This window comes from Danio rerio, chromosome 8, assembly GCF_049306965.1.
Source record: "Danio rerio strain Tuebingen ecotype United States chromosome 8, GRCz12tu, whole genome shotgun sequence".
In the NCBI taxonomy this organism is placed as follows: Eukaryota; Metazoa; Chordata; class Actinopteri; order Cypriniformes; family Danionidae; genus Danio; species Danio rerio.
The window spans coordinates 3,442,501-3,457,500 of NC_133183.1; the positions used below are offsets into that span (position 1 = coordinate 3,442,501).

General features: G+C 36.1%; 1 protein-coding gene across 1 annotated transcript in view; it reads right to left on the reverse strand.

The window, feature by feature from the left end:
• Window positions 1-1,608: 1,608 nt before the first annotated feature.
• LOC100536595 (uncharacterized) overlaps window positions 1,609-15,000 on the reverse strand; it is a 30,763-nt gene continuing 17,371 nt past the window's right edge. Inside the window, exons 6-9 of the mRNA XM_003199039.7 lie at window positions 14,014-14,118; window positions 8,692-8,873; window positions 5,773-5,914; window positions 1,609-2,394 (exon numbers count right to left, since the gene is read on the reverse strand). Coding sequence (XP_003199087.2) covers window positions 1,811-2,394; window positions 5,773-5,914; window positions 8,692-8,873; window positions 14,014-14,118 — 1,013 coding nt within the window. The 3' untranslated portion in view covers window positions 1,609-1,810. The remainder of the gene's footprint in view (window positions 2,395-5,772; window positions 5,915-8,691; window positions 8,874-14,013; window positions 14,119-15,000) is intronic.

Genomic DNA, 15,000 nt, shown 5'->3' on the forward strand with positions numbered 1-15,000 from the left:
TCACCTACTGTGTTTGGTTCACTGAATCACGCATGCGCAGTATTATGAGTTCACTCATTCACAAATTCCGGGTTTATTACATTCACAAATAAACCCGGAAATTGGTTTATTTCAAGTCAGAAGAGGTATCGCGCATGTTAAAAAGTAAGTCCTTGTGGATAAGTGCTTTACGTTCCTGGCGACGCGAATCGTTTCAAATGATTCAGTTCGATTTAGTGAACTAGTTTAACCGGTTCACTTAGAGGATCCGGTCAAAAATAATGATTCGCTCGCGATGAGGATCACTAAAACGAAAACAAAACCCATTATTGGACACATTTGTGTTAAATAAATACTTTTACTTTAATGCTGTCACCGTGTTGATGTCATGTCCAGCTGTTGTTTTTGTCGCGGAAGCAACAGCAAGGATGACAGGAGGAGAACTGGCTTGAGTAATGGTAGATTGTAGTAGCAACACATTTAGCAATAGTAACACATTAACTGTCGATAATTTTTAAAAATAAAAATATATATATGAAGAGTTCCGATGCAAAAACCTCTAAATGCCATCTGAAATTTCAGACACCTGTGTTTCAGTTTTTTTTTTTTTTTTCATTTTAAAGACCTTTAAGATTATATTCTGTGTCATAAACTTGAAAAAACTGAATCTACACAGAAGAATGACAAAAATGCTCAATTTGGAAGAAAACAAACAGCTTTTAGAGGTTTTTGCATCTGAACTATATATATATATATATATATATATATATATATATATATATATATATATATATATATATATATATATATATAAAACTAACAGTTGCTACAGTTTCGTAAGAGATAGTTGTTTAAAATCAGAGAATCAGTTAAGATAATCAGTTTATAACCATTTTATATTATTTAAATGATTAACTATAGTAATTAATTTTAATGTGACACATTATGAGTGCTTTTTATATTTTACAACAAAGCGATTTTAACCAAGTATGATAACATATCCTGAATTAGTTTATTACACTTAGCCTAATCCTACAATTAGACGGTCTAATTTGTTTTCTTAATGTATGTGGAAACGTGAATAAAGTCATGTGTTTAACCAATAATTTTTAACTGCAGAGACGATTGTTATGATAAAATACGGATATAATGACTGAAATAGGAACCTATATTTGTGAAATTCAATAGGTGGCGATAATGCTCCTAAGGCGTTAGTTAGCTATCATATATGGTTTCCCTAAATTGTGTGCACTAGATTGTGTGTGCCTGAAACTAGTGTGCAGCCGATTAGTTCACTTATAGGAAGAACGGGCACTGAGTGTTCCCTTCACTTTACTGGGGCATTAAGACTCACATATCACAGGTTGAGCGCCCCCTGCTGGCCTCACTAACATCACTTCCAACAGCAACCTAGTTTTCCAATGTGGTCTCCCATTCAGGTACCGACCAGGCTCAGCCCTGCTTAGCATCAGTTAGTCTCGAGCTGCACAGTGACATGGATATGGCATGCCAATACAGGAATTGTGTTGTTATTTATTATTGCATGCTGCAGTGCAATGCCATTATCATTGAATGCATTAACACAACATGATTTAACGACACTATCATAATAAGTAGTCCGACAAACAATTGTGTTAGAAATCACAAATAGCTTTATCACACTCCAGAGTTTTTGAAAAGCTCAGTTCAAGACATTATTAGTCTTGAAGACGAAATTTCTAATAAAAAAAAAACAATAAACAAAAGTCTCTTCCACAGAATACTATATACAAACCTCATAGGAAACTATATTACAGCTTAAATAAAGGTGTCATCAACACATTTAAGAAGGCTATAAAGGGCCCCTCAATAAGAGCTGGTTTGTGGCTACATTTCTGTAATGTATAATGTTTCTCATCATGAACATGTGTGTGGACGGGGTCATGTGATTGGTGAAGTAGTCGTTTTCTCTCAAATCTGCAACAAATTGCTCAGCAGCTTGTCTGTTCAGCCAATCCTGCAGCTCCGGCACCAATCTGACATTTCTCAGCACGTCCTTTGGGTCTTTAACGTCGGTTTCATCCAATTTATCAGACAAAACAAAGTGTTCTGAGGATCCTGTGACCGGATGCGCATTGGAGGTCAGGTTATCAGTCTTCTCCAGCAACCAGGGTAGAGATACCCTGAGTGTTTCCTGATTTGCTTTGCTGATATTCTCCAGTGTTGCGTCTGCCAGTCTGCCTTCATGCGGATGAAATGTAGGTGTGCGTGTATTGGCATGTGTGGCTAAATCTCCAGGAGAGTCACATATGGTCACATTTGGTAAATGCTGCCATGATAAAAGCAGGTCCACAAAATCCCTTGGACTCTCTAGCTTCAGGTTAAACTTCAAGCTGTAGACCACACCATGAGGACACATGACCACAGAACAACCACCTGAAATAATTTACACACGCATAATTTACTAATTATTTTACACATGCATGCATTTAAACAATATTCCAATATAAGTTTTGGTAAAAACATGCACTCATTTTCCATATCAATTGAAATACCCATGTTTCCTTTACAAATAATATTGAGAATATTCCATAGTCTATTTTAAAACAAAACCACTTGGCGAACACATGTTTTAATCTCATATAGACCTTTTTCTTGGAACGCAAAATTACCCATTATGCTTTGCGTGGATGCGCAAGGAGAATGCGAAGAACTTCCGGTCGGCAGCTGATGCGTGTAAACAGTCACATCTGGACAGCTTTGAAACGATAGTTTTAATCTATTTTACCTGCTTTTATCCTCTTTTAACTGACACTGTTGTCCATCAGCAGCATCTCCTGGACTGATCATTTAAAGAAATGCGATCTAATAGGATGGAAAACAGCTGCTGTGAGGCGTTTTCCCCTCGTTGTCAGACGGCATCTTCTGCAGTTTAAATGAAGCCTCGTCATCGCTAAAGTCAACATTTTCTCTTTATTTCAAATATATAACCAGCCCAAACTAATGTAGTTCACCAAAATGTTTGACACACACACGTAGCCTGTACTGTGCCACTGACACACTGATTTAATAACTGTGACAAAGTGAAAATAAAGGATAGTGTCATTTCGAAATGACAGAAAAACACAAACCGTGGTAAAAACAACACACGAAATAAAACACAAACGGCTCGCGATTAGAATGAACAGCAAATCAGCAGCAGAGGATCAATAACAGACTTTTATTGCTCATTTTTGTAAATTGCACGACTTTCATACCTGTTAAGTTTTATGCCAGTACTCTGGTTTGCGCTCTCTCTCTCTCTCTCTCTCTCTGTGTGTGTGTGTGTGTGTGCGCGTGTATTTCTGACGGCAGACACGTGAATTAGAAGAACGTTTTTCTCGTATTTCTGACGCGCTTGAACCACATGTGACAGATTATAACGGCTTTAACAGACACATTTCTAAGTTGTGTGTCACAAAAACACTCTGTCATCCATTAAAAACGTCATTGAAACCCATTTTCGGATCGCAAATTACCAGTTGTACACGCTGTGAACGGAAGTTTTTCGCATTCTACCAGAAGACGCTGGTCGCTATGGCGCCCTCCATGCAGCAGCCATGAAAAAGGTCTATCTAAACCATATAAATGGTTAGGCAAATGGTTGTTTTTACAGTAGGCCATTTAATAAGAAAAGGAAGAAAATTTACTTAATTTTTAAAGTCTACTTTTACAAGTGGACACATTCAAACCACTGCAGAAATGTTCTAACCAACAGGCTCATGTCATATAGGCTACAGTACAGATTAATTTCCTACTAAACAGTGTTGGGCAAGCTACTTGACAAATGTAGTGAGCTAAGCTATTAGCTACTCTACTTAAAATGTAGCTTAACTACACTAAAGCTACCCTCTGGGAAATGTAGCAAGCTAAGCTAAAAGCTACTTGGCAAAAGTAGCTTAGCTACATCCAAGCTATTTTTGCAAATTTTATTTTTAAGTCGAAGCAACTTAAATCCAAGTCAATCAAATCTGAGTGATCAATAAACCTGTCAATGAAGCATATGAGGCAGAATAGTTCAGTTCAGTTATTCACTGTAAATAATATGCTGTACTAAACAGAAACACATTATAGTATAACAGCTAAAACTAAACTCCAAGAAAAGCAGGTGTCGCACATTTAAAATACTAAAGTAATTTATAGTAAAGAGAAATATTTTTTGACATAGCATTATGCATATGTATATACAACTCTTCATTAATAAATTACACTACATAATGCAGTCATTTATAGAAGTACTTACTATAAATTACTAAAGTATTTTTTGAGCACAGCATCAGATATTAAGTTATTGCATCTTAACATGTACTTCTCGAGGTATGCTCACGAAAAATCCTGCTTCAGTAATAACTCCTCTCCCTCAGCCATCTCTCCATCAAGGAATTTTCTCTTGGTTTGCGAATTAGACCAGAGGTGGCAGTAAAGCACCAAAAAGTTTGTTGTCAACCACCATAAAACAGGAAGAAATCATGAAACTCGCCATCATATGGATTTACTTTTATTAGCTAGACAACGGCCTCACAGCTCGGTGAATGTCGGTGCCGTCACTTATTGAACCGCGACTGGTAAATGTAGCTTGTGTGGACGCTACTGCGCTACTTGACTAATAAAATAGCTTCGCTACTGAAAAAACTATTTGATTTAGAAAGTAGCGACGCTACCGCCACGCTACTGAGAAATGTAGCTAAGCAAGTAGCATCACTACTTGTAGCGACGCTACTGCCCAACACTGCTAATAAATAACCTACTATAAATTAAAATCATTAAAGTATGCTATATATTTTTGGCTTTCACAAGCTTTGGAGATGTAAAGTAAATTCCGCTTTTAAATAATAGGTCACCTAGAGCTTTCGTCATGGCTGTGTTCAAAATGGCATAAATGTTTTCAAAGTGTACTGCAAAGGGAGCACAATTGTCAATATGAAGATCTCTAAGACTGAACTGTAAAAATACATTGAAAGAAAATCACACCTAAAAGAGAGATCCTTAATGCTTTTTTTATGATTCCAAGTTTAAATGTTGGAACGTTCTAAATGAATAGGGCATAGGGGGGATAACTGGGAATAGAACACAGCCAGGAACTCTGCTTCTGACTACAGCTCCAGAGGTGTAGTTGCAAGCGTACAAGTTTGCGATGCAGTTTGCGAATGTTCGTTGGAATGATGGATTTGGGAAACGCCAAATCAACAAACTATGTTTGTAACGACAGAACTTGCAACCTTAGTTGGCCAACGATGGTTTTCGAAAACACACCCATTTGAGTTTCTTTCTTCTGTTAAACACAAAAGAAGATATTTTGAACAATGCTGAAAACCTGTAACCATTGACTTCCATTGACATATTTGTTTTTCCTACTAAGCAAGTCAATAGTTACAAGGTTTCAGCTTTCTTTAGAATTTCTTCAACAGAAGAAACTCAGACATTTATAACCACTTCAGAGAGAATAAATAGTGAGTTAATAGTAATTTGAGGGTGAACTATCCCTTTAACAAAAAGTGTTCACTGTAGTGTTACAAACAACAGAACTATAAATAGTGAGAAGTTTCAATGCTGTAGGCCAGATTAACACTTGAAAATGCCCAGGTTTGAAAATAAAGCATCTATTAAGTCTTCAAGCATTTGATAAACAACCAAAAACAACACAGTATTACTTTTATTTTAAATTATTTAAATACATATTCAAGGCATTCTGAAGGACTTATCAGCATCATTACAGTGCATCTTTATTATTACAATATGTTGAATTACTGAATATCAGCATAGGTCTGCTCTCACCTGAGGACCCGCAGATTTTCTGGTAGATTTTCTCGTACGCCTGCTTGTTTTGCATCTCTGCTCTCAATCGTAATATCATGTCGAATGCAGATCCGTTGGAGTCCACATTACAGTCCTTGCACAGCTTTCTGACATCATCAACCTGTTATGCGAATAATGCATGATCAGACAAATCATACAGACTTTAATAGAAATGATTAAGGCTGCGTGTCCACCAAAACGTTTTTATCTCGAGCTGAAGGTTTGCTTTCTGTTGTCAATAATTTGCTGCAGTCTGTAGCATCATGATGACATGTATGTTATGGTCATGCATTTGTTAGCGTGCGAGTAGAACGGTTATGTCCATTACTATGATGTGCATGCGTAAGCAATTGTCACTCGAAAGAAGAATTATTTGTATTATTTATTAAATTACAGCTACGTTTTTTACGTCTACACCTAGCCCAACCCTAAACCCTACAATCTCATTTAGAAACCTCTAAACCTACCCCAACCATCAGTTATTAATGTCTACAACCACCCCAACCCCAACACTGAAATTAAGCATGCGGGTTACAACGTCCACTACTTAATGGACATCTTATTATTATATTTTATTATGTATTATTGTCTTATATATTATTGCCTTTTTTTAAGGCAGTTGGCATCTAGCATTTTGTTTGCATTGCCAGAGCTCCGGAGTGTGAATAAGAGAATAAGTTTACTGACTAAAGTAATGGAGATTTAGTGCTGATGCATGGTTGAGATGCATGGAGAATGTGACTAAATGCACTTTAACGCATGGGATATAGTGCATGCATGACATCACTGTGCTCCAGGCTGCAGCGAGGACTATATGGAAAAGCGAGGCACTGAGCTGTTGTTTTACGATTAGTGCTGAGTGCTTGGTGTTTTTTCAGCCATTGCAAGTTAAAAAAATGCAGCGCCTATCAGTGTCCCTTTGAAGCTAGCCGTCCAATCACAGTGGGGGAGGGGTGGGACAATACCACACAACTGTCAACAAATAATCTGCTAAAGATGGCGATGGCGAAATTTTATGGGTAATTTTAATATCATTAATATGAATAATTCTTGTTATGGTTACTGTTTTTACATTACTGTTAGGATTGGGGTAGGGGTATACGTTAATAAAAGTACAACTGATGGGTAATTTAATCCATAATATTAAGAAATCTTGGTAGAGTTACTGTTTTTACATTACTGTTAGGATTGGGGTAGACGTTAATAAAATTACAACTGATGGATAATTTAATCAATAATATTAATAATTCTTGCTATAGTTACTGTTTTTACATTACTGTGAGGGTTGAGATGGGGGTAGATGTTATTTAAAGTAACATTTAATGGATAATGATGGAAAAATAAAATTCAATTCAATTTAATCAATGATATGAATAATTCTTACTATATTTACTGTTTTTACATTATTGTGAGGGTTGAAAAGGGGGTGGATGTTAATAAAGTAAAATTTAATGAATAATTTAATCAATAATATAAATAATTCTTGGTATAGTTACTGTTTTTACATTACTGTGAGGGTTAAAAGGGGGTGGATGTTAATAAGAGTAAAATTTAATGGATAATTTAATCCATAATATTAATAATTCTTGCTATAGTTACTGTTTTTACATTACTGTGAGGGTTGAGATGGGGGTAGATGTTAATTAAGTAACATTTAATGGATAATAATGGATAAATAAAATAAAATTCAATTCAATTTAATCAATAATATAAATAATTCTTGGTATAGTTAGTTTTTACATTACTGTGAAGGTTGGGGTAGGGGTAGACATTAATATAATTAAAATTAATGGATAATTTAATCAATAATATGAATAATTATATGTATAGTTACTCATTTTACATTACTGTGAAGGTTGGGATAGGGGTAGACATTAATAAAATAAAATTTAATGGGTAATTTAATTAATAATATGAATAATGCTTGGTATATTTACTGTTATTCCAATACTGTGAGGGTTGAGATGGGGGGTAGACGTTAATAAAAAACAATTTAATAGATATTCAATCAATAATATTAATAATTCTTGGTATAGTTACTGTTTTTACATTACTGTGAGGGTAGGGGTAGACGGTAATAAAATAAAATTTAATGGATAATTTAATCAATATTATTAATAAATCTTGGTATAGTTACTGTTTTTACTTTACTGTGAGGGTTGGGGTAGGGGTAGATGTTAATAAAATAAAGTTTAATGGATAATTGAATCAGTATTATTAATAAATCTTGGTATAGTTACTGTTTTTACATTACTGTGAGGGTTGGGGTAGGGTTAGAGGTTAAAAAAGTAAAATGTAATTCATACTTTAATCAATAATATGCATAATTCTAGGTATAGTTACTGTTTTTACATTACTGTGAGAGTTGGGTTTGTATAAATAAATAATTAAATATGTATTTTAAATAATTCTCATTAACTTTCAGCCACAGCTGTATCCCTTCTAGCAATACCCACTGTAGACTTTCAACTTTTCACCTCTTTATCCTAGCAACCGATTGAAAAAACGCTGCACTGCAAAACACTGGTTACACTTTACAATAAGGTTTCATTAGTTAATGTATTCACAAATTATGATCCAATAATGAAAAATACTTATACAGCATTTATTGCATTACTAATGCATTATTAACATCCAAATTCCTGCTTGTTAACACAATGTGAGTAAACATGAACCAACAATGACCAACTGCATTTTCATTAACTATCATTAACAAACATGAATAAATACTGTAATAAATCTTTTGTTCATTATTTGTTCATGTCAGTAAATGCAATAATACAACCTTATTGTAAAGTGTTTCTCTAACACTTACAGTCTAGAGCAGTGCTTGTGTTTCTGCGGCACAAAAACGCTTCAGTGGACATACAGCCTAAAACAGTTCTTCAAGGTCTTAACCTCCTGTTTCATCAACTCTTCCACAAGTCGATCCTCAGACACACTGAAAGCCTGATTTTCCGGTGACGTGACTTTCTCATACTCTGTATTGAGTACTGTGCTGCCCTTTCTTGTTTTTTCCCCAATCCATGGAGCCCAGTTTTCGTAACTTGGCTCCACAACAAATGGATTTTGTGCTCTGCCTAAAGGGTGAAAAAGAGGGGAAAACACTTAAATATTCATTATAAATGATATAATAATGAATAATTTAAAGGGACTGCATTAAAGATAATCAAATAGTATACAAATATTGCAAAAGAGGCAATGTACAGTGCTCAGCATAATTAAGTACACCCTAGGGTTGTGCCATGTTGACCAATTTGGCATCGTATGATGTCTAATGTGAAACATCGCGATGGACGATGGCATCGTCGTCGTAGGTGGGGGTGGTGGTTGTTAAATATCAATTAATTCATAACAAATTAATTAATTGTAGCCTACCGTTTTCACTACCTGACCCACATGGTCTTTGCTTTACCCATAACCAAACCAAAACTAAAATTCGTATTTCTGAACATCGATGCGCTATTCGACACCATGATCCCAGAAGTCCGGTTGCGCAACACTTTTCAGTTATGAGACATTCCGTTGTGGGATTGAAGTTGTGAAGTGTCCATGTCGGGGCGGTGATCTTAATAAATTGCTGTTGCAACGCGAAGCTTTCTGGATTTTCACTTTAGACACATTGTCTCCAAAAGGTTTAAATGAGGAGTTTGACATTCGTCCTTTTCTGTAACAATTTTTGAATAAGTCTTTATTATGTAATAGTGTCCCAGAGATGGGTTGCGGCTGGAGGGGCGTCCGCTGCGGGGAAGTGTGTGGGATGAGATGGCGGTTTATTCCGCTGTGGTAGCCCCGACTAATAAAGAGATTAAGCCGAAAAGAGAATGAATGAATGATGAATGAATGAATGAAGGTTTAAGTAGGGGTTTGGTTTAAAGGTTTTTTGGCTATATTTTGTTGTATAGTCTGGTGTATCATGGTATATATATATATATATATATATATATATTTTTTTTTTTTTTTTTCCTTATTTATTTATTTTTCTTTATAATAATATGTGATGTAATATTATAGTTTATTTATGTATTTATATATATTTTTTGTAATTTGATTTATAATATCAAAGCTATAGACTATATGTGAATGTGTATACGTATTCATGTGTATGTATATGTATATGTGAACGATTGTGTATGTATACATATGCATGTATGTATATGTTGGCATATATGCGAGAGGAGATCATGTGATCCGGAAGTGTATAAAAAGAAGCACCTGATTATGATAAACGTTGTCTGATGAAGAGTCAGCGGCTCGAAACGTTACACGCTCTGTGTCAGCCTTTTTAATTTAATAAATTTGTATTTTTGGAGCCTTGGTGTTGCCGCCTTTGATTTACATTTAATTTGCACTTTTTGCGGTTTTGGCCGAGCACCCAATTAAGAGAGATGTGCGTGCTTTTGTACAGTTTTTTAATTTTTTTACCCATAACCAAACCATAAATAAATAAAGTTACACACAAATGACCACCTGTCAATCATTTTTCCGCAGGACTCAGGCATGAATATGCAGTGATCTGTGTCGTTATAATGGCTTTTCCCACAGCTGGTGGAGGAGACGAGAGTTCAGTTGGAGTTCACTGTAGTTTGTATTGTGACTGATGATAAATATAAAATAATAAATAATAAGTACAAAATAATAACAAGTTAAGATGCTAGGGCTGGACCATTTTGGTCGCATATGTGCTTGAAATTTTATCTTTGCGACTTAAAATATATTTGGCGAGTGCATACATTTAGTTTTCACGGCAAAATCCTCACCGCGTGCGCAGATTTAGGAGACATTTATGCAGAATGCATCTTTGCACCTGAAAACGCCAAACGCAGCACTCAGGAACAGATAAACAGTTGTTTTGTGAACTTGCTGAAGTAAAAAAAAGCCTGCAATGCTTGCCCCGCCTTTGTGCTCTTCTTTTTGGCTCACTGCTCTAGAACTGAAAGCGAATGATTGGTTAATATCAGCTGTCAATCACTCAGTCAATGCCTTCTGCCTTCAGATGACAGGAGCTACAACCGTGAAAATGTGAAGCGCTGAAGATAAGAGAATGAAAATAACACTGACAGATTTAGTTTTAGAAACCATCAACAGTTACTAATAACTAATAATTACTAATATACTAAAAATTATCTTATTAGTATTTATTATACTTATCATGTGCTGAATGTTAATCCCCTAATTACACTTTTCCAATAGTGGATAAAAGACTTCCAGTGGCTTCAAGTCCGCTGTGAAAATAACTAAAGCCATTCACTGTAAAGTCTGTGGGACGGGGTTTGCAGGTAACAGCATTTACCACTGAATCTCCACATTTTAAGTGTGAGAGCTGCTGTATAATCCTTCATTTAATCCTCACGATGCTGTGAGCCATGCAAGCGGCAGCTATATGTAACATTTAACACAGCTCATGAAAAGACTGTTATTGCTATTAAGATGACATGTAAATAATAAGTTATATATCAATATAAATGTGGGGCGGGGTGATAGATCGCGATGCCCGCTCAGCATCCTGAAGAAGTTTGTCGGCCATCGGCCATGGAGGATGGCACAAGAGGTCTGCATTCCAGCGGCTGTACCGGAGGAGCCGCTGGACCCGACCAGATTTATTTCGGCAAGGCAATAAATTTCTGAATAAAGCGCGGGAGCGGTCGGTTACTGGTGTAATTTTGGACGGGAGTGGGCGGTCCAACAATATCGCTCCCGACTCCCGAGCAAGCGAGCAAGTGTATGTATGTGTGTTAATGAGAGAGCGTGATGCTGCGTTTAGCTTGTTTGTTGCTGTCTGTGTGTGTGTGAATGAGAGAGAGCGTGCTGTTGCTGTCTGTGTGTATCACTTGCTTGGTGCTGTGTGTGTTTATACAGACAGCGTGTTATAGGCTGTCTGGACTCTGTTTAGCTGGGTGGTTTTCGGTTTCCCCCACCCCCCGCCCATTAGCGGGAATGGGTGCGGCGGGTAGTAATAGGAGCAGGTCGGACAGCGGGGCAATTAATGCTGAACATAAGCGTGAGGGTTCGGACTAAAACCTGGCGGGTGCGGGTGGGATTCAAAATTTAGTCCAGCGCAGATCTCTAGATGGTATCGTTTATCGGCCCAACCCTAGTACACCCTATTTTGAAAAATTGCATGTTCCTCTATTTCTCAGTGAATACAGGCAATGTATTTTGGTACATTTTAATAAAAAAGATTTACTGAAAAGATATATTTATTAAAATATTATTTTAGTCACTAAACATGTTTAGGAATGGAAAGATAATACAATTCAATTCAAGCAAAATATTGCAAAAAAAATAAAATTACAACCTACCAAATTTCAGCAAAATTTTTCTTTTTTTTTTTTGCTTCTCTAGATTTTTCATCTTTTTTAAATTTGTATTTAATATTTTTCTATAACATATAAATTTGGCCGTGTTAGTTTTTTGGACCGTTATCGTAAGTTATTAGTTAGATGAGCTCCAGATTTGGCTTCAGTACTGACTAATGTAATGTATATGCACTAGGGGTGTAACGATACACTCAGCTCACGATATGATGTGTATCACGATATAATGTTCACGATTCGATATGTATCACGATATTTGGAATAAAAATTTAAAATTTAACTGAAATGCAAATTTTACCAAGTAAACTATTTTTTATGTATTTCTTTTGTTTCAACTTGTTAAACTGAACCTTTTAGAAAATATATTTAACAGGCCTGTCTCTGGAAAATAAAACAATTTAAAAACTTCTTAAAAAATATTATTGAAATGACAGAGACAAAATTAAGGAACAATTTAAGTAAAGGTGCAAAAAAAAAAGCTTTCTATTCAATTGAATTTAACAGTAAGAGCACAAGGCTTTGCTTGGTCACTTGCGTTTTTTATGTGTGCAAAAAAAATCCACATTTCCAGGTAATCAGCTGTTCTATAAGATAATCCTGAACTGATGTGTATCTGTCTGACAGGTTTTTATGGATGGCTGTCTTCATGTTGGGCATGATGAGTGACAGGGTGGCCGTCTTTTCATTACACAGGACAGTCGTGGCTCTTTTCAGCAGTTTAGGCAGGTTTACTATTTCTTCGGGGTCGCTGATGTCGGCGCTATCAAGTGTATCATGTTGACATGCATTTTTGTGTACCTCTGTACTCAAATTTAGCTTTAAAGGGTTAATGCTCGTCGTAATCATAACTCTAAAATGCGATATGATTGTTTAAGTAATGTGTACGTTTTCGGTTTCATTTCCACTGCTAAGTGCTGTTCATACTTCCCATGACGCGGCTCCTGAACGATCACTCTGTTCCACAAATTGAATGTTGTTTACTACTTTATTAGTCACAACCTGCAGGTTCTGTTCACTGAAGCAGACGCGCGCGTATGGCAAGCCGTTTTAGCATTTAAACCTTTGTTCTGACTATCCATAAATATATGTAATTCATATTTAATTAAATTCATTTAGAGATATCTCTAATTATATTTTGACTAGTCGAATTATAATTATGACTAGTCAAAGTATAATTAGAGATATCTCTAAATATATTTATGGATAGTCAGATCAAATGTTTAAATGCTAAAACAGCTTGCCATACGCGCGCGTCTATCAGTCCGCCCTCTGTAGTAACAGCTCACGGTCAGCTCACGTCGTGTGTGATTTTGCGGCCGCCAATACATTATTATATGAAGACAGAATGATATTTTAGGGTGAATTGTACCTTATAAATACAGTATGTGACTCTTTCAACACCATTAGGAGGTATCCCTGTCGCTGTGCAAAGTATGTAAATCACTGTGAAGACTTTAAAACTTAGGATGTGTGACCCAGTATGCGTGTCAAAAAGCGGACGAGTCTAAAGCAATGACTGTACAACCGAAATGTTGCCAGACGTCTGATTTTGAGAGGATGGGCCATCCTCTATTTCAGCTCCACTCATCTTGGTCTGCTAACATTACTGCTGCTGCAATCTGAACTCACGTGCGACAGCAGGTGGAACGTAGCTCACATGCAAACAGCTCAACTAATAAGAGAAAACGGACGTCATATCGTAATCAAATCGTCATAACGCCACGATGCATATCGAGACATTTTTGCATCGCAATAAATCGTACAACGATAAATCGTTACACCCCTAATATGCACAAATATAATATTGTTTACCTTCCTATAAAAAAAATATGAATTTAAAATGGATATTTGTGAGGGGTGTACTTATATATGCTGAGCACTGTATATGCATACAAATACTCACTGGAAACGAAGCCACATGCAATCATCTCCTGATCCACTGACTGCCAGAAGTCCTCAATATTTACTTCCCCTTTGAATTCTGATGGCGGCTCTTTGAGGTCACTCGCTGTATTGAAAATCTTTATTAGAAACTTCCTTTAGGTCTCAAGCAGAATTTAAAGGGGAGCTATTATGCAAAAGTCACTTTTATAAGGGGTTAAAGCACAGTGTTTTAGTAGTGTGTGAATATAACCAGCCTCTAATGGTAAAATGAGTCTATTTGTTATAATCAGACTTGATGAGAACAGTCTGCAGAAACACTTTGATTGACATTCTCCCTTTGTAAGTGTCATCAGAGGGGGAAAGCCCCGCCCACAAGTGACCATCTCTCCCTCATTAGCATAAACAGCAGCCCTGAGGGAGGAGCCGACTTTCCATTAGCCATTAGAGTGTTTGAGCTGCTGAGGATAATGTCAGCATAGACTAAAAGAATTATAGATGTGGAGTTTTAGATGAAGCACAAATGAACAGCGACAGGAGTCTTCATAGACTGACAGAAGCATGAAGCACACACTGACGTTCACATTTTCAGTTTTTCACACTTTTCATAATGTTAGTCCTGTTTTAAATCTGCCACTATTCTGGTATATCTGGTTATCCCCTTTAAAGTTTTTGTAAAGCAATATAAAATGTCTTCTGAGAAGACCCACACAGAATCTGTGCTCGAATAGCCCACCATCCAGTATATTTATTTTCGTTATGTGAATGTGTGAAGGTACATACTTTGAATGCTTTTATATTTATTTTACATTAACATTATTGAATAATGTGCAAATGTTTGGATGATTATGATTATGTACAATACAGAGTGTAAAGTAATATTTTCTGTCTTTTAATAGATGTATTATATGGAGACTTGCTTTTTTGACCAAACAAGGGGTTTTAATAGGATTTGCATTGTAAACAATAAAAGTGAAGTGTGTTTTTTCTTCTTTCATGTTTCAAGCTG